This window comes from Polyodon spathula, chromosome 20 (assembly GCF_017654505.1).
Source record: "Polyodon spathula isolate WHYD16114869_AA chromosome 20, ASM1765450v1, whole genome shotgun sequence".
Lineage (NCBI taxonomy): Eukaryota > Metazoa > Chordata > Actinopteri > Acipenseriformes > Polyodontidae > Polyodon > Polyodon spathula.
Window position 1 is genome coordinate 30,450,832 of NC_054553.1, and position 21,183 is coordinate 30,472,014.

The 21,183-nt window shown below is 42.1% G+C and overlaps 1 protein-coding gene across 1 annotated transcript in view; it reads right to left on the reverse strand.

The window, feature by feature from the left end:
- LOC121295557 (probable helicase with zinc finger domain) overlaps nt 1–21,183 on the reverse strand; it is a 42,713-nt gene that overhangs the window by 1,813 nt on the left and 19,717 nt on the right. Inside the window, exons 19-30 of the mRNA XM_041220337.1 lie at nt 20,408–20,553; nt 18,707–18,854; nt 15,980–16,163; nt 15,431–15,659; nt 11,198–11,405; nt 7,830–7,881; nt 7,537–7,721; nt 4,325–4,517; nt 3,697–3,773; nt 2,675–3,212; nt 2,090–2,312; nt 1,139–1,703 (exon numbers count right to left, since the gene is read on the reverse strand). Coding sequence (XP_041076271.1) covers nt 1,139–1,703; nt 2,090–2,312; nt 2,675–3,212; nt 3,697–3,773; nt 4,325–4,517; nt 7,537–7,721; nt 7,830–7,881; nt 11,198–11,405; nt 15,431–15,659; nt 15,980–16,163; nt 18,707–18,854; nt 20,408–20,553 — 2,748 coding nt within the window. The remainder of the gene's footprint in view (nt 1–1,138; nt 1,704–2,089; nt 2,313–2,674; nt 3,213–3,696; nt 3,774–4,324; nt 4,518–7,536; nt 7,722–7,829; nt 7,882–11,197; nt 11,406–15,430; nt 15,660–15,979; nt 16,164–18,706; nt 18,855–20,407; nt 20,554–21,183) is intronic.

The following is a 21,183-nucleotide window of genomic DNA, read 5'->3' on the forward strand; positions in this document are numbered from 1 at the left end:
CCCAAGAAAGACCAGCCATTAAATGTATTCTTACACACGCCTTCCTTCCAGTCCATTACTTCATTGGGAAAATCAAGCCTGCCAGCAAGGTCTGCCATTCAAGACCCTTCTTGTGACTGGTAAATATAGCATGCATGTAATAATGGGTGAACATGAACCTAGCCTGTGCTGAGCAAGCTGAAAATCCACATGCCTCGCTATCGGTTTTCTCCTACGCTGTGAACATGGAAACAGGTTCAACATTGCAACACGCTCCCTGGACAGCTGCAAAGAGGCAAGCATTCCATTCAATCAGGACTTTGTGCATTTTAGTGAAAGAATGTCTTGCTGGGTCCTTGAAAAAAATCGCTTTAGAAACCTTCAACTAATTCAGAGCACCAGGTAACCACATCTGATCCTCAAAAAAAAAAAAAAAAAAAAAAAAAGGTCTTGTCCCACTGTAGATGCTGCTGGAATACATCTCCAAATGAAAGTATTGAAGGATCAAACTTGTTCTGTGCCTCGCAACTACCCCAGAAAACAGTGCAGTTATATCAGAACAAGAACACTGAACTATTTAAGAAGAAACTAAAACGCGCCATTCAGAGGCAGATCTGCACAGGACTGGTGTGTTATGTTGCCTGTAAATTTAGCACCACATTGCTGAATTATATTGTTATGGCTCTGTTCCAAATATTTGATTAAATTGCTTCCAGTTCATAGAAGATCCAGCCTTAATCCAGGTCCTGAATACTCAGCAACTGTGCACACAATTTAGCATAAACTGCATGAGAGAACCACACTTCAAACTGAGAATGTATGCAGTTTCAAACCTTGTTTTAACACATCGGTCTAATCTGTCTTTTCTGCAATACCCAAATAATTGAGCAGGATACTGTTTGGACAACACATGTGTTTGGGTGGAGTTTAATTTAAAATCATCTTTAAAAAAATGTAATAAATCATATTCCAATTAACCAAGCAGCTCCAAGCCTCTGGTACAAAAGCCCGCCCAAAAGCTACACCAACACACTTCTACCCCCAGCCGAGTACAATCATCACCTGGAACGTGTATAAAATAAAATGCCACACAACTTTCAAAAAGGACTTCTTACAAGTGAAGTCAGCCTCATTTAGATTTCCAGTATGAACGCTGTACCTCTTCTATGTTGTGAAGTGAAGAAGCTGTTCGGGGTGAGAGCAGGTGAAATGATTCCCGATTGCTGGCCTGCTGTTGGTGATGCTGAGTATGCTGATGGTGCTGCTGCTGCTGCTGGTGGTGATGGTGCATCTGCATCAGGTGGACCTGCTCCTGTCTGTGGGCTAACTGCTGCATGCCGTAGTGGAAGCCCTGCCCCAGCATGTGGTTCTGCTGCAGGCCAGGGTGCGGCCACTGAGCCTCAGGGAGCAGGTACTTCACTGGAGGAGGGGTGGTGTGTCCGGCCGCCACGGGGAAGGCAGGGTTGAACACCTGGGCTTGGTGCTGCTGAAAAGCTTGGCTGTTGATCATCTCAAGCTCCCGGTTGGTGTCTCCGTAGGGGCCTGGGAAGTGGCCGGTGTGATTTGAGTTGGACGAAGGGGAGGGGAGGGTTCCAGGGTTGCGGGGCTGGACCTGCTGGACCTGCCTGTACTGCAGCAAGCGAGACTGGGGAGGGGGCATCTCCGGCAGGTCCCGTGGCTCACCCTGCTCCGAAGGAGGAACCTCTCTGAGCAGACCGGGGTACCTACAAGCACCAATAAAAAATAAATAAATAAATAAAATCCAATCTGTGATCAGACTTTGCGATTCAGAATCTTTACATCTGAACTTGACAAAATGTATCCTGGATTCACATTAAAACAAAGGGAACGGGAGCACAGCATTTAAATGGTCACAGAGTGTCCTGTTTATTTTGGTAACCACATCTGAAAACAGCTGAACGTAGATATACTGTTGAGATAAACCTTACCTTTTTATGGACAGTTTGAAAGCCAAGTACAGTTGACCTGTTTTCATAAACCCCTACTGTTTTTAACTGATCAGAGGGAGGGGAGGAGGTGGGATTAGTTTCCTCAGGCAGCTATCAGAGGAGCATTTGGAAAGCGTAGAGACGCTCTGTCACCAATGTACCTGGGGTATCCTGGCCCAGGCTCCTCCTCTGCATTGTTGCCCAGCCTCCAGTTGCCTCTGATGAGCTGCTGGGGGAAGCGCAGGGCCTGCTGGGCTAGGGGATGAGCCAGCTGCTGATGCAGAGGGAAGGCCATGTTGCTCTGCAGAAAGTGATTGTGTTCATTCCACTGGTGCAGTCTCGTCTGCTGACTCAGAGCTTCCAGCGTGCCGACCCCCTGCATGTCTGTGAAGAAACAGCAGCAAGGATTCATTAAAGCTTGCTTAATGGGCTGCACAAGCCATGCATGTACGGCAAAAAAATGAAACAAACAAGGAAATTAAGACAAAACTTAGTGCAAGTAATTTCCACTGAAGAAAACTTCACCATTAAAAAACCACGATTAAGATTATAATTAAAAATACTAACAACGGAAAGTGCCATTCTCGTTTGGTTGGATAACAAGCTAATTTGTCAAAGACCTTATTAATTTAAGCACGCGCCACTATTACTTTACACCCCACTGCCTAACACAGAGCAGAGTAGATAAAGCAAGTTTGTAAAGGGTTTATTTAAAATGACTGGCACCTGCATTTTCATCTACATACCTAGCGCTTCTCCCAGGGCTGCCGCCTCAGAGTTTTCTTCCATGAAGCTGTTGAGCCGGCTGGGCTGAGCTGGCGGCGGCTGTGGTGCGCTGAGCTGTGGAACGGGCCTCACCGCATTATTCATCTCCTCCGGCACCATGGCGGGCTGCTCCGGAGCCATGGCCTCAAGGTTCGGGGAGTGCAAGCCCCGGTGAGGGAGGGGGTTGAAGAAGGGGGGTTTGTGACCGGCCTGGAAGGCTGGAGAGAGCTGGGATGAATGCTGCTGGGGCAGCTGGTGCACCTGGCCAGGTTGCAGGGGCAAGTGATTCTGAGGGGCCTGCTGCTGCTGCTGGTGGACTCTGAACGGGGGCCGGGGGACAGGGTACTGGTGTGGGAACTGCCGACTGGAGGTGTGAGGGGGGAAAGGGGGGTTGGGGGGAGCCAGGTGGAAGTTAAGCGGCCTCTGGGCTGGGTTTTCTTTCCTGTGGAGTCTGGCATTTGGTAAATTTAGGCTTGCTTGGGGGTCAGGGCTTCTGCTATGTCCAGCCTCAGGTTCCACCTGGACAAAAATAAATATTGTTTAACAGCCCAAAAAGGAATAAGAGCTTGGACACCCAAATTGGCTTTCTAAAATTACGGCATCTGACATCACAACAAATAAAAGTAGTGCTACTGTACTGTAGAAACACTAACTGCTGTGCAAAAAGCTGCACTGCAAACTACTTTAAAACTCTGAAAACGGGAAGCATACTTCTCAAACAAAGCTGCACTGCAAACTACTTGCAAACTCTGAAAACGGGAAGCATACTTCTCAAACAAAGCTGCACTGCAAACTACTTGCAAACTCTGAAAACGGGAAGCATACTTCTCAAACAAAGCTGCACTGCAAACTACTTGCAAACTCTGAAAACGGGAAGCATACTTCTCAAACGCTTTCCGAGATACAAGTTGTTAAAAAGCTCTTAATCTCTTTTCCCTGACAAGCTTCACATAGCTGGTATTACTGCGTTCAGTTCACCTCATAGAATAAATAAAAGTGCTACCTGTTTTTCTTTGGAATCAGGGGCTTTCCTGTCTGGGGTGTGCAGCCTGTTTTGCTCAGGTTTTCCATCCATTTTACCTGCATAAGATCAAAAAGATTTAGTAGTTATCCTCCAAGACATATAGAACTATACACTGCAAGGTGTACATTGCATTATAAAACCACACAGTAGCCTTCGCGGTAGACGACATTTAATAGAATCTAAATAATCATCTCAACCTTCTACTGTTATCCGCTGTCATGCCTTTAAAATATGAAGTGTTTATAAACGGACACCAGCATGGCACTGTACATGGGTCTATTTTTAAATCCTGGACAGCTAATTAAACTGAAAATTATACTGTTCAGATTAGGCGTGGGTTTGAATTTATTATGATCCTACAAGACAACAGGAACTGTTTTATTTATTTTTTTAAATTGAGAAATCAAATAGAGGAAAAAAAAACAGACTGTTACAGCAGTATGCTTTCCCTCGTCATGCACAAACCAAGAGGTTTGTTCGATGATTGGGAAGGGTTACCCATGCATTACTTTATTGCTAAATGTAAAAATGCCAGCTTTACAGTACGAGCTTCCCCAGAGAGCCCCATCGACCCGGCAGCACAGCACAGCTCCGCAACTCCACGTACCGTTCCTGCTCTGCTCTTCCTGCTCCTTCTCCTGCTGGCTCATCCCGATCGGGGAGGGGTGGCTCCCTCCGAAGGGGATGGGGGATCCACGGCTGTGGGCTTGCAGCAGGTTCATGTTGTACGCCATGGCAGCCTGGTGAGTCATGAGACGAGGGTCCACTGCAAACCTGCCCTGGTACCCCGGCCAGGGAACCTGGAACAAACACAAGTGTCACCCGACTGAGTCCAGCGATTCACAGGGGAGCCTCTAGGGTATCTGCAGTAAATATACGGGGACATATGCTGCATGAGAGACTGTCCTTAGTTTAGCAAGTGCCAATAGCTCTAGCAACTCAACCATGGTTAGCAGCTCATTCAACCAAAGAAAGAAACTGCATGAAGTGTTTATCTAAAAAATAAAAAATGATATAGTTTTATTTATTTATATATTTACACACACTGCTCATCCTTTATTTATGTTTCACCTTATAACGAGTATAAAAGGGCTGCTCTAATGGCATTATGGAGCAAGTGGGAGCCACAACCCTACCGTGTTAAAACCAATTCTACACGGGGCACGTTATAACGGGTGAGCACTGTATTTTTTTTCTTTTTTAAAAGGCAGAACTAACCAGAAGGTTTGCAGTTCCGAAACATCTTAAGACATTCCCTGTATAAAAGGACACTAACCCCAACATGGGTTTTCTTCATAATGCTGACCACCAGCAGATCAGAGTTTCTTCCAAAAAAATGCAAGTGCAATGGGGTTCATTGCAAAAAACAAAACCTTTCGACGCAACAAAGCATCAAAACAAGATTAACACTTTGATACTACTTATCGTTCAACTTCAAACATCTCGGCCACAAATCGGTTTGAATCTCCAGCGAAAGCAATAGGGATTTTACCTACAGGTTAAAAAATAAATTAAAAACGCAGATATGAAAATGTGCAACAAGCAGGTCACAGCAAGGAGTTTTGCAGAAGCTTTATTTTTTGTAATATTTCAATAGCTTTTGTTTCCATAAAATCACTGCTCACTGTGTGCTATGGGCAGTCGTGCACCAAGACTGTTTATTCTGAATGACAAACCGCACCACATCTAGAAGAGAACTGCTTAAATGTATTTCAAGAGAGATTTAAACAAACAGGTGGCCCTGGGCCCTCTGACGCCACCGACTTTAAAAACGAGCCCAGTAAAAAACAGATGGGTCTCCGACCATCTCAGACCCGTTCAAATGCATCGCCTGCCTGCCCGAGAAGCACTCCCCAGTGCAAGGCAAGCCATTCATTTAATGTGTCTGCAGTCACTCTAGTTTTCATTTTTATTGCAATCCTCTCACTAGGTGCCAGAGAGATTACTGAATTTTTTATTCGATGTGGGTTTTTCGTAGTTCAGTTCTTGCATTTATCAAAGAGCATTTCCCGCTGACGAAAGTCGACAAATCCCAATCCGTCCTGTCACTGCCACTTTAGAAATACACAGCATCAGTTGAACCTCTCGTAAATGGCTGCTGACATTTCATTTAATGGTGGCTTCACTTTAAAACTCAACAGTAAATTCATCTTTTTTATTTTTTTTATTTTTTTTTTTTTTTTTTTTTAATAAAACTCACAAACAGCAGCACCACTCTGCTGACAACATGCCTGTGCTAAGCTGATAAAACGGCACAGGTTAATTCCTAATTGAACAAATTCATAGGAACACTAGAGCAAATGGGGCGATTCACAATATTGTCTCTCTCTTGACACTGAAATATCAACCATGCATGTGAAAACTTGAGCTTTCAACCCCCCTCCACTTTGCAGAACGTCTTCCTTTTGTTTCGTTTCATCTACAGGGTCATTAGGAGTATTGCTCATGTAAAAGAATGACAACCTAACGACAACAGTCTTAAATCAGAACTAGATTTTTTATGTATTTGCTCTTATTAGGACTGAAGTCACTGTATTTTGTATCTTACTCTTAATTATACTGTAACTGTTGATATAGAGGGGTAAGGGAGTCTAAGAAATAAACAAAAACATTTATTATTAAAAAACAAAGTTTTGATTTTCTAAAGTTTTGATCAAGCGTTGTTGTGTTCAACAACTCATCGGAACCCAATTTAGAAACATCATCATGAGAAAGAGATTTAGGTCAAGAAATAAATCAATAAAAATAAGAGGAGGTTATAGCCATTATCAAATTAAATGTTATTGTTTTGAGTGTATTATAAAATTAACATAACAAATATGAGTCATACTTTCATCTTCTTTTTTCAGATATTTGAGTTCCTTAGAGCCACGCATTTACATTTTAAATCAAACATCTGCTGTCTGTTCCCTTCCTTGTTTGCCCGATCACAACAGATTACAGACATCTTCCCAAAGGCAGGGCAACAGCCTGCACCAACCCCCATATTGAATAAGCTCCTTGATCCACCCGATAAGCATGCATACACTGTTGCTCTGCAGGAGCACAACGTGCAGTCTAGTAAAACAGTACAGCCGAGGCCCGGAAGCAGATTACAGCTCCGGTCTCTTATCTTGAGAGGCATGAACTAGATGCTCGTGGTTTATTGGCACTGCAATTTGATTTTGTGCAATCAGAGTGATTACATCAGATACCGTCAACCTCTGGACAACGTGATGAACTAAGCATTTTTAAATTGAGTTGGGTTTTGTTTGTTTGCTGCACTCCGTAAATACACTAGTCACTATCCACCCATTTAGCTTTATGCTGGAAAATAACTATTCATGATAAGCTGTACAGTATAGGCTTTATCAGTACAGAAACAAGTACCATCAGATATCAACTGGTGTTTTTAGAGCCGACACATTCGGCTCAGAGCAGACCAAACTGGCAAACAAAATAAAACAACTGCAGCGGAAAAAAACCTGAAAAACAAACCAGACAGTGTCTTAAAGCAACAGAAGTTAATCTACTGTTTGCAACAGCAGACAGGGGGAAAGCTAAGGAATGTGCAACAATACAATTGCGCCCCTGACAGTAAATTAAAAAACAAAACAAAACAAAAAACGATGACATTTTCACTACTGGCCCCCACCGCCGTACAGCAAGCACATTTTCTATGGCATCTAGACAGAAGAGCATCGTCCAAAAAATGAAAATGGGTTGTTTGGGTATATCTAGGAATTACTGTGTTGATCTGATGTGTAAAAGTTAACCAAGGCGTACACACACATACACAAAACAACAATAAACAAATAATAAATAATAACTATTACTTACAGACAAAGGCATCGACATGACCATGTTTCCTCCATAGACAGCTGGCACGTAGAGGATGCTCGCCCCAGTGTGGGGGTCTATCCTCTGGACTGGGCTGGGTGATTTTCCCAGGGTAGGGTGAGTCCCGAGGGGAGGGGTGAATGCTCGGATTGGGTTTCCAATCAAAACAGATGGATTGGGCTGAACTAGAATAAATATTAATTAAATAAGAGATTACAACTCAGTGGTACAAAAAATAAAAAATAAAAAACACCACACACACAACAAGCACGAATGTCAGATGGACAACTTACCAAATCCTTCCGCTGGAAATGTTTCACTCGGATTCTGGTGCTGGCCTTTACCCTGCACAGGAAGAAGAAATGTGTTAAAAGTACCACTGTCCTTGTAGTTCCCTCAACTGCATCTTTAAAAGCAGCACTCCGCATCACAGGAAACACACAAGTTGTTAATTCAAGGAAGTTACCGGACAAAAACTCAGCTGAACTACTGCAAACAGCAGTACACAGAATCAAAAACTGCTTCCACAAAATTGTCTGTTCCAGCATATTGAAGTTAATATTTAACAGTAAGGTAAGCAACAGACAGTAACACTGAACAGGACACTTGTGAAGGAACCTTTAGCATTATAACTGCCCGCCTAAAACTACAACAGGTATCCACAATGAAATGTCCATTACAGGGTTTGACCGCGCAACATTTAAAACTGCAATCCAATCCTAAAATCTACTGAGCTACTAAAATCTACAAACAGCACACAGGTATCCAAAAAATACTAAATCGTCCAAAACAAGAAGTCTATTGTAAATCACTTCAGTGTAAAATACCAAATCCCTTTTTCTGCACTAATTGATTATTAGTTAAAAACATGAAAGACTAGCTCTTTGACACACTTCTGCAAAGACGTACCAATGAAATGCGTAGGCCTACATCTGCAGAACAGGCCGTGCCAGTTCAAGATCTAATTATGATCAGGACGTGACTGTCTTAAGTAAACACTGGATGTGATCGTGATTTCTATTTTTACCCCAGACATTACTTTATAAAAAGCCAACTGAAACCTTCCCTTTTCAGTCTTCCACAAGGCTGCCAATCTTGTAATAAAAGGCCCCAGTCTGCTCAGACTTCGAGATGACCTTTTTCTTTCTACCCAACAAAACTGTCTGCGTTCCAGACACACTCTTCACCTCGCCAGCAGCACAAGCAAGGATCCTTATCGCTATTGTGAAACGGGGCCACTGCACCCAGCTTTCATCAGTGGCACTTGGGGTCGAGAAAAAATAGAAAACTGAAAGAACACCAAAGGAGGTCACGTTTCCCCATGCCGCTTTGCCTTTCTCTAAAGACAACAAAGCCATTCACCTTAACCCCATCTGATGCAACTCCATGCTTTGTAAAGATAACTACACACTGAGGCTTGGAAGGAATGTCCCTGACGGAACATACAAAGGCTGGTGTGCCATTTTATGGAGTCATCTACAAGCAATGACTTTGTTAAATGCTTGTGTTGATCACCAAGCAATTAATATCGTGGTATTTGTCCCATTTACTTGCTCCACTAAATATATTTAAAAAAAAAAAAATCACTGGGGAGGATATTTAAAAAGGAACACATTTACCAGTGCTACAGACAAGCAGACACATATGTTCACAGCACAGTTAGGGAGAACTGAGTTTAAAGCCTTTTTATTTTTTACTGAAATGGTGCAGATTACTGTAATTCTACATACATACACACACCCCTTTCTTTTCTTAACCAACAGTACCATCTTACCAGCATATTGTATTACTAACTGCATATTGTATAACATTCGACTTCAGATATTAGAAGCAGATCTGGAATTGATAGCTTGTTTATCAAATTATGCTCTAATTACATTTGGGTAAGGTGCTGTAAACACACATGTACATGTAGGTACAGACAGCTCCGCTATACCCCAGTTGACAGGAATAAGGGTTCCCTGGGGAGGGGGGAGCTGAAGGAAAATGCACCAATAAATTGCTATTCAATCCTGTCTTCATACTGCTCAAAAACCTGTGCATGTAAGAGCAGACAGGAAACGATGGCAGATCCTGAAATTCAGTGTGGCACTGTTCCCTGTCACAGGTTAACGAGGTGTGGCATTAGCAAATCACGTGTGTTTCCAAGAGACACTCGTGTGAAAATCAAGTAAAATTGCTTTTCAGAATGGCTGTCAAGTCGAGCTAGAGCTCGCCATCTGATGTCCTACCAGCGTCCTTCAGGGATTAAAAAACTGGATCAACGCAGGATGGTTTAAAGAATCATTCAGAAGAGCAATATTGCTGCTTGATTCCAAGAGGTGAATTTTTCTTTTTTTTTTTTTTAAATATGATTATGGCAACACTGGGATCCAGCTGTTTGACTGTAGTGCTATCGGCCAAATATTAACAAATGAAATAAAGCTAGCTACCCTTTTAAAGCTTGTCAAAGACACCAAGCCCAGGAAATATGCATTTTTGTAAATGACTCGAGTGCAGCAGCTGAAACAGAAGTCAAGTGTGACACTGTTAATTGAAATAGTACAATAGTAGCAGCTTAAACATATAGACCAAGCTCAAACATTGAGACATGACCGGATTACTGGTTTACTGTGCTGCATCTATGCCAAGACAGCCATTAAAAATTCAGCATGTTCAACCTGTCTGGATGCAGAGGAGCTCAGAAAATGGAGTTTCCTTTTGCAGCCTTTGTTTATTAGAAGTGTGGAGTCAACTGCACTTTCTCCTTGTGGAGGAGAAAAAAAAATCCCTGCATGCATCTCCTGTTTATCGATGTCTGTATGTACCCTGTCTGTACGTCTACACACACCAGAGGCCTTTACAAAAAAAAAAAAAAAAACACATGCGCACCTCAAACCTGTAAACATTAAGCAGTTAGGTGTTAAACCTAATTAAACACATTGCAGAGCCAGACAGACACACTGATAAACATCTCTGGGTGCCAGCCACCCGCTAAAATCACTGGTACACTTTCACAACTCTGCTTGTTAACAACACACCACTGCACCCCTGCACAGAGAAACACTGAATACCGCTCAAAAGAAATCGAACATTCTGTAACAGTTATGGCAGTGCAAAGTGCTGACACTTGAAACTCTTAATGCTGCGGCAGCATTTTGTGTATTGAGGATAAAAGAAATAAATCACTTAAACGTGTGAAACGGCAAGCTAACCCACCAACCCACAATATTATTACTGCCTTGGAATCAAAGCGATCTTTGGTGTTCCTGTTGCCAACAAAGAATGTCGATACTTTCCTGCATGCTGTCAAGCACTCCCACAATACAAACAGTAAGGGGAGCTACGAAAGGGCGAGGTTAATATCAACGGAATTCAAATAAAAAAAAACAACATTGGCTATAGGAAGGATGTGACTGTAGGGGCATTTCCAGGTGGTGCATGTTTGCTAATCACTGTACTAATTAATTTTCAGTCAATGACATTACCCCCCCACCCCCTTGAGCACATAGATGCATATTGGTGCAGCAACACCTTGATGACAGCTGGGTTATACCTTAAGTAACTACTGGTAATCGTTGAACTAGCATCGGCTTGCTCAGGCTATGCTTGATGGGACGAAACCCCGTATATATCCACCAGTGTATATATAAAACCATGTCTCGTTGCAATCTCGTGTTACCTTTGGTGGAGACTGCTGCTGCTTGTTGGAGGTTGCAGGGTGGTGCTGCTGCCTCAGAGCCCTGGGGATGAACTCCGGAGCCAGGGGGTTGAGGACGTAGGTCTTCTTCAGCTCCAGCGCCTCCAGCTGAGCCTTGATCTGCTCAAATGTGATGCCGTGGAGGCTGTTGTTCTCATGACAGATCTCAATGAACTGCTCCCAGAACTTCCTGAAAGGAACAACAGAACGAGGTCAGCGAGAGATTCCTGACAGCTCCGACACAAATTACATTTTCATAGCAAGCGGTTAATCCAGAGGAGAGCCAGTAAAGTGAGTGCACAGCTCACCCTCGGGGGCTGGGGCGAGCCACTTACAGTGAGAGCTTCAACGCTCTCCAGATCTTTCTCCAATATACTGCATGTAATGACCTGCCCTTTTCAATACATTTCTCATACAATATGTAGCAAAAATGTGTGGGCTTCTATACATCAGTACATAGTTTATTTTATCCTGAAAGTGTAATAAAATGGTTTTATTAAAACCCGGTCTAAAGATGAAATGGGCTGTACATTTTTTGGTGTTTGTTTTTGTATAGGAAACAGTTAATTACAGAACACTTTGTGCTTGGCTGGTGATTATATAAAGCAGCAACAGTTAAGCCAATTATTTTCTGAACAGGCTCAATTAAATGTGGTAGTAGAAATGGTGATAATCAACTATTCACAAAATCAACTCAACAACTTGCAAGGAAAGACAACTCAAACCTAAACATCTTGGCAATTAGGCAGGACAACGAGACAACTGGCAGGATCACAAAAGAGAACCCCCCTTGTCATTAGTCAATCAATTATTATTATTAATGGTGTGCACACCTGGATAGTGCCCCCCTCCCTTGTTAAGCAACTAGCAATGTTAAAGCTTCTCAATGTTAATGGCACACATGCACATAAATCCACTGTCCAAGCAACAACTTGGCACCAAAATATCAAAACAAGCCACCATCACGCAAACGGTTCACAGCAACAGCAGCCTTCTATTTCCCTTCCCTTTAGCTGTCTGCAGAGAGAGACAGACAAACCCTTAAACAGACCGGATAAGAGGCCACCCTCTTTCAGGTCTATCCGAGCAGGTCACAGGTCTTGCAAAGAGCAAGCAATTACATGGCTGGCTCAGCTGTGAAGAGGGAAGAATCAGAACTAATTTTAGACGTCCAGCTTCACTGTTATGATGGCGAGAGGATGAGGGGCAGGGACTGCTCAGGTTCAACCAAGTACACAGTACTGCCACACTGCACTGAGAAAAACAGACAGGCAAAAAGCAAACAAACCTGCAAAGCAAGCCGAGCTCCTGCCAGCATGGTGCTTTTCACGCTGTTGAAGTTAACAGTAAATGGCAAATGACCCCAAAAAAAAAAAAGAACAAAAATTGAAGCCAAGACAGTCTCTAGTCACAATTTGTTTAGGGTACACGTGTTCCATTAGGTGCTGTGCTTTATGACGTTACCAATAGCAGTGAACACGCCAATCTAGGCAATATACACACATACACTGTGCACCTTCATAAGAAAGCAGCTTTGTACTTGTAAGCCTGTGTTATTCATTTCTTAAAATAATGACTACAACCTCCTGCATGTTAGCTTCTTTATGAAAAGCATAAAGTGGTCAAGCCGGAGCGATTTCAGTTTCTGTTAACTGTAGGCAAACACTGTGCTTTAAAACAAAAGAAAGCCCCACTTGAAAGCAAGCTGGCTGTGCCAACTTAATGAGGCTTTACTGGTGTGTGGATTCATATATTCATTTTTAAAAAGGTCAAGAGTAAAATACATTAATGATACAGCATGTGAAACTACTGCAAAAGGTGCACAGGGCTGTCTAGATTTCTTAAGCATTAGGAGAATTTAAATGATCTCTTAGTAGCGGAGGTCTGGAAATAAATAAATACATTAGCACATTTAGAAAAACAAACTCATCTGAACCAACAGCTCTTTAATAAAAAAAACGGTCACGTGAAAATGTACTCCCCTCAATCACAATCCCATCAGAGCATTTCAAATGTTCAGAATGTTTTTATTCTATTTTCTTACTTTTTAACAGTAGCTGCATCACTGCTTGCTTGTTTGTCTTTTAAACTTCAATTTCAAAAACACAGACCACGCTGTAGGTGAAAGGCTGGTGTTACTGTCCAAACTCACTGCAAGATCACATGTGACTTACAGCAAAGTTACTAGGAAGAAGCGGCAGTTTATCTAAAGCGTTTGCAAATTCTAAAAAGAAAAGATCACAAAAAACAACACCGGACCAGTAATGCAGTAACAAAGCTGACTTATCAAAGGAAATATACCATATGAACACACCTTAGCTTCGGCAGAAAGAGAGAGAACTCTTAACAACGCAGTACAGTACATAGTTTTGAAGGCACTAGACAGAGATGTGCTTGCAAACACTGCCTATACAGAAACTAAATCAATGAGCTTGTAGCTGCTCTTCCAACCTAGACACGGGAACCATACTGCAGTGTGCCACAGCAAAGCACAGGGGCGACCAACCCTGCGGTCAACACAAAACACACAGTGGCTGTTAGCAAAGCTTTACGAAATTAACATCTGGAACAAATAAATCTCCAGACAGCAGTTGTAATTAATTTAAACCCAGACTGGACTTTACCATGATGCTGTCATGGCCAGGTGGCAGACACCAACTGCTGAAGCACTATTTAAAAAAAAAAAAAAAAAAAAAAAACACAAACGCCATGTAGTCAAGTCCATGGAGAAGCAAGTATCAGGTGACTGCAAACCTACTGGATCAAGTTTAAAAATAAATAAAGACCCATATTAAAACACAAGCCTCTTCTAGTGCCTATAAACCTAGTAGCTCAAAATAGCCAATAAAAAATGATTTACCAAGAATATAAAATCAGCTGATCAGCTTCCAGAAACAAAATAAACCAGAAGCAGTTTCATACTTAACTGAGCACTGACAGATAGAAGCAGGGAGCTTCAACAGCCATTTCAACAGAACATGGGTGCAGTTAAACTAGCTACTGTCAACACACTGATCATTTCAATTAGAACAGCTGAACCTCTCATAGACGTCATTTACTTTATACTTCATCAAATAAATTGCACACTATTTAAAATCCAAATAATATTTGGTAGTAAAGCTAAAGAGAATGGTTTGGGACACCTGAAAGCAACTGGATCCTGAAAAGACCTCAAGAAAGAACGCATGATATTTCAGTGGGGGTGACGTTATGCCAGATCTCTGTTGAGGAAACGGCACACGTTCTTCTGAATGCTCCAAAGCGGTCTCTCTCTTTCTCTCTCCCTCCCTCCCTTCTCCTCGCTATCTGTCTTTCCCTGCAAAAAGCAATTTTACTAGAGTGTGAAAGACTGGGAATAAAAACACAGACACCTCAGGAACAAGGAAAGGATTTTTATTTTCACAAGCTAACCACATCATCTTTCAACCTTTACCACAAAGATAATTATTTTCACTGGGTGAACGGGTGGTTATATACTGTTTTTCCTTAATACTTCTGTTGCATGTTTTCAGAACAAAGACAGAATCTAAGGTGTTGTACAAATAATAAAAGTTTCAACTAACTTACAATTTCTTAGAACCTATTGTTCTTTAAAAGCTCTGTCAGGCCAGAAGTTTTTCACCAATATACGATGCATCCAGTTTTTCAAATCAATACCACGCTACCCTGGAGAGGATTTAAAATAGCTTGACAGACCAGCTGACAATTAACAGATCATGTTGGGTCCACTGAAAACTTGTGCCCAGTCACAAAACACTTTCTCTCCACCATCACATGGATGCCTAGCTATCTGAGAATCCTCTTTTTCCAATCTGTCTCCCATTGATTCCCTGTGTTTCTGCTCTACATTTCACACAGGGGAGGGTGGGAAAGAGATTCCGATAATGCTGCACATTAAAACTTTTAATTACAGAGTATAGACTTATCAATTACAAAACAGCATAGATAAGGTTAGATTAGAGGGGGTGGGGACTGTGTGTAGCAGGGACTGAAACAGGAGTACAGTTCACACAGCTAGGAGAATTCACTGCATGATGTAAATGATGCTTTCAAGAAGATAAGAACATGCAGCTCCATTTTACACTCAGGGCACCTAACAGGTCAGTGCACATCCGATCCTCGGAGTGGCTAAAAACCAGCCAAGACACAATGAACTTGACTACATGTAGAATCTAATCCAATTCAGGACTGAAAGGGCTAATTTATAAAACATACCTGCATCTCCCAACAGAGCAGAGGGCAATGGGATCTCCCACCACAGCCACCAGGGACTGGGACCTTGTGATCGCAGTGTTCAACAGCTTGTAGTTGGACAGGAAGCCATAGTCCAGGTCCTCCGTGGAGTCCTCGACCATCTGCTCTTTCCTCTTTATTGCCGTCTGCTTGTGTTTGCAGGTGTGCCTCGTCCTCACCGTGCTGAGGAACAGCACTCGGAATTGCTTTCCTGAAAAAAGATATATTAAACCACCCGTGTCAATCAAGGCAACAGTGCTAACAGACGTGAAGAGCTGGCGCTGTAACTGTGACATACTGACGCTAGGATTTCAAGAGCTCAAAAGTCTCTGATAGCACATAAGGAATCGTATAGAACAAAGCAGCTGACATGCATTCGGGATGATCAACAAACACGTTTTTGATGGATACAAAATTGTGAAATTATTAGTCTAGAAATGTTTTTTTTTTTTTAAAGGAAAAGGACATACATATTTTTAGGGCTTTAAAAAAGTTCTAGGTACTCAAATTGGTACTTTCAAAGCCACCCACCCTGAACATTCAACACTCGTTCAACGCTGACGTCGGACATTCTCTTCTTGCGCAGTTCTGCCCGAATCCGGAACACCTGGTCTGCGTATGGAGTGACCACACCGATGCTCCCCTCATCCAGTTTACCCCAGGCTACCGGCCACTTCTTCCGCAGCTCCTCCACTCTCTCCACTATCTCGAACACCTGCAGCATGGAAGAGACAGCGCACAGTGATACAACAGGTATTCAGAAGACCCAAAGAAACTTTACATTCACACCATCTACAGTCACCACTGCAAACCTAAAACAAGAAACAATCCCGAAAAAGCTATCAAGAAAAAAATTCACTCTTCCGTCTTTACTGAAAAGTCATAGCTATTAAAACAGAAATGAGAAATGTTGGTATCAAATACACTAAATTAAAGTTCTTGACAAACTACAGCTCAAGAGCTCATTTATATGTAAAAACAAAAATAAAATTAAATAAAAACATATTTTTATAACAATACCACTGAACCAAGAATATAATTGTTTATTTATTTAGGTTAATAAATGAACAGATGAATAAAGTACCCCTAAAAGATCTAATGAAATAAATAAACAAACAAACAAACAAAACATCAGCAACGGAACAGATGTGCCTGCCACTGCCAGTGCTCTGATTGGCAGATGCCACATTAAATCAATCTTCACCTCACCTTAAATAATCAGATTAGTGCAGCTATTAACCTACAATAAAAAAAAAAAAGAATGATTTTCTTTAGTTTCCCACTTTGTGACAAGTTGCATCAAGGCCCATTTTTCTCCGGCAGCCACTGTACCCTTATTAACATTTACGCAACCAAAGCTAATTTCTGAACTTAATTCACTGGAGGGGCACTCAGTTCTGCAGTGGAACAACAGTGTCCTGGCAATGACCAGAAACAGACAGCAGTAATTTCACATAATTAAACATAACATCGCTACTCACTAAAAAAAATGTACTCTCAGTCACTGTTCTACCTTGAGTCAATACATCATATCCCAGTTAATCTGGTCCAGACTGTTCACTGTAACTAAATGCTGACTGGCCAATACAGAACCCTCTCCAAGGGACTGGATAATCAAGTACAAGACTAGATCGTAAACTTGGGTATTTTTACCTGTAACATTGAGCCTAGGCGACACAACAACAAACCTATTTGTTTTTACACACTATTGAAATGCATATTATACGTTTTTAATAAGGAAACTTCTAAAGCTGTATTGTAAATGGCAAGTTAGATGAATACTATCAGCCAGCACTGCTCGGGGATGTCTTGTCATCATTAAGTCGTTCCTGTACCTCCAGCTTGCCTGGGGCTGGTAATAACTCACCTTTCAGTCAGTAATGACTGTAATGGTGTCTGCTCTGATAATATTGTGGGACCTTTCCTGACCTCCCCTTGCCTTTATGAAACAGTGACACAGATACACTGATGAAAAACCCAATGGTTTTCTCAGCATCGCCTCGCTGCTATAGCAACGGCCATTCATTGGATTACAAGTTTAAAATCGGCTCCCATTTCACGCTTCATCAACTAAAGAGTCTGTCTATCTATCTGGGAGGCCTCCACCAATCCAAACGATTCTAGCAGCAGGTATTTTTGCCTTCCAAACAAGGTCATTGAACAAGCAATGCCCCTTCAACAAGTTCACTTCTGTACAATCGCACAAACAGGCACAGAAGCGTGTGTGCCAGGAGCGAGCTCATATGCAATTTAACTGGGTCTTTTAACACTGAATCCCGGCATGCAAGATAACTTCAGTCACTGAATACCATGCTGTCACATAGCAATGCACGTGCTCAAACAACTTTGTCTCCCACATCCTACTTCTGCACTCATCTACAGCCAGAGGCATGACAAGATCCAGGTTACCATGACAGTTTAAAAAAAACAAAACAAAACCAAAAAAACAGAGTAATTAATAAGGGATTTTTATGGGGTTCATGAGTTATATAGATTAATAAAACTATTTGCTAGTCAGTAAGTTTGTATATTTTGTTGTATAATATTTTTTAGGAGAGCTGTACATTGCAGCGTCACTCATTTTTGCCACGTTTTTGAAAGCAGGAACTAGTTCCAGTAACCGTATCCGGGCAAAACAAAAGGATCCGGTAGAAAAGGAGGAGCACACAGCGTGTGGGGGGCTGTGGCAGTGAGCCGCACCCATGTGTGGATTTTGTGGTGTGTTGCGTGGAGTTTGTTGATGTTGGTGTATAGGTACTGGTGCACAGGATATAAACGGATCTGTGTAGCATGAGTGAATTTAAAATATACAGCTGTATTTAGGCACATGGATTGCATAATCACTTCACAAGCAGATAAAAGTATGTTAGCACGGGGCTGCACAAATTAGTTCACGTGCTGGGATTAAAGTGAATGATTAATTAGTAATTAAATCTACACGGCTGTATACACAGAGGCACTCGCTCTGCGTTGTGCATTCGAAGAGCGGAGAACAGGTGTAGAGAGAGGAGAAAATAAAGTAAGAAATAACAATTGCTACTCATCGCACAATTCTTGTTTAGTGTTCGTCCACTGTCTGTTTTGTTTGTTTATTTTGGCCTCAAAAGATTTTTGTTTAAATGTTTTATTTGTTTCATTCAATTAAACGCACTGAGCGCCGCAGCGTCTCAGTTTCACCTGCCAGTACAGCCTGTGTGTGTGTGCGTTTCTGGCTTGACGTCACCCTGCAGCTCCTGTTCACAGGGGCGTTCGCGTTACCTCTGCGTTGTTGTAGTAGGCAGTGCTGTTCTTCTCCTGCACGTCCTCTCCTCTTGCTGTGAAGAACGTTAGCGGGTAGAAGTCTTTATGTGCAGGCTGTTTACCACTGGCCATCAGCTTCCCATCGTAGAACAGTTCAGACGTGTAACTACAACAGGAACACACAATGCAGTGGAGATTTCAAGTGTCTGACCGAGAACTGTCTGTCCCAATTACTTCCCATGGCCCACAAATTAATGACTCCTGCATACAGTTGTTTGAACAGTGCCCCAAGCCTTAAACCCCAGAATGAATTGAACTTGTTGGTTACGTAAATGATTGTCAGCATGACTGACAATATTGCCCATTTATTAGATGGTTTCTGGTCAAGGGATGGTTTTATTTTACCTATTAGCACCCCAAATTTTACACAAATCTTTTACACAATATTTAAAATAAAACTAATACAAATCTACAGTAGAGTACATCTACAGCTGTATACCTGTTAATTCGGTATAACACACAAGAAGGCTGTCATTTATCGGTCTTAGAAACCAGTGTAAACCAAACAATCAATTAGTCACTATCCATAATTAAATCTTTGCTACCAACAGTAGAAGTGGAGGTTAAGCCAGCAACCTTCCATATAACCTGAGGGCCGGTGTCCTGTCTAGCGGACAATAAAACAACATTCCAAATCACCAGCAATAAGAACTCACAGTGACCAATCTCTTGAGGTTGGAGAAATGTTGAACAAACTCAAAAAAGCATCTGTAAAGTAAAAAACTAAGCAATCTGAAGGTATGGTATGATATAGCCCCCCCCCCACTATCCACTCCCAAAAAAAAACATGTCCATACATTATATTGCTTATATGCAGTATGTCCCCTGCAGCCACATGCCTACAGAATACATATGATGGAACAGAACTACAGAAAGAAGCAGGTTGTTAAAATTAAGGCACAAGTTAAAATCATGCTATATTTAAAAGGCTACATTTTGCTAATAGTGGATTCCTAGTGGAGAAGCCTATGCCTCTTTGGCAGAACAGTGTTGATACTTAATGATGCAAGTTGAGTAGCCTGGATACAATATGCTGGGCTGCTGACAACAAACACAGCCCCCTCTGGTGGCAGATAATGTGGCACACCAATACCAGCTTTGATGCAGCACACAGCTACAAAACGGTACACATAACCAAAACCAAATCATCTCTGATTGCAGAATAAATACAAACTTCAATATGCACAGACTTGAGTTGAGTGGGGTGGGGTGAGTGATACTGGGTTATCGAGGTAGAGATTAGTTGAAACCTCAGTCAAGTTCTCCTTTAAGACAGTAGGACCAGATTACTGTGGCATGGAACAGCCACGGCACGGCTTGTATTACAAGCTTCTGCCAGTCTCACGGCTAATGTACTGAAAAACAAGGACTTTTATTATAACTAAACTAGAGCTGTGAATTACAAATCGTGCAAAAACGCATCCTCTAAAATAAGATTTATTTTAATCAGTGGCTCATTTTAAGAGATAAATGACCAGCCGCAGCTCGCTTGCGCAAACGGCACAGTTTGGAAATTCAAGCATTGCACACTGCTAAGAGCGATCCAGTTGTATTTCGTGGGGTAGATGCTTAGGGGCTCGCTTCTGTATACCCAAACCACCCCCCAGGGTTTCTCGCATAAGTTGAACAGAAGTGTGACGTGAAAAAGTTCACACCTACTTGATGATAGCTTCATGGGAGCGATAATTCTCACACAGCAGTATTCTGCAGGGGTATTCGGCAGGGTAATGCTCATACAGCCGGTCCAGCAACGACACATGAAGGTTCCTCTCTCTGGCGAATTCACTGTACACAAAGGGACTAAGCTGGGGAGAGCAAAGAAAAAAAGGGTTATGAACAAAACTACACAATTCTCTATGCACTGCTAATAAAAGGATTTGCAATACCACCACTGAATGATGCTTTAAAAAAAAAAAGACTTCAGCGGCGAGGACTTTATTACCTCTGCTGTAATCTAACAATGTGATGACAGACCAAATGAAGCTTAAAACGGGGCTCAATAAATGCAATACAAAAAAATAAGCAAGCCTTCAAAACCTGAATACTGCTGCAAATACTTTTTTGTTTTTCTTTCTTTAACAGAATCTGGTGCAGCAACTAGAATAATGACATCAAGCAACCTAATGCTTCACACTGGCATTACTAATGATCCAGTCTGAGCTCCTTTCGACTGGCAGCGTCATTAACACAGTGCGCTCTTGTTTTCATGCTGCTTTGTAATGTAAGAGAGAAGCAACGCTGCCCGGGTTCCTTTGACTCCCATCTGCTCTGAAGCAGAAGCTCTGGTACTAGGTGGCACTATTCCTAGCCTGGCAGGATTCTCACTGCCTCCAGGCTAACCACCCCTCTCTGGGCAGCGGTGCATATACAGGACCAGACACAATATTAGAAACACCTCGACTAACACTTTCAATAGGGTGTAGGGCACCTAGGAC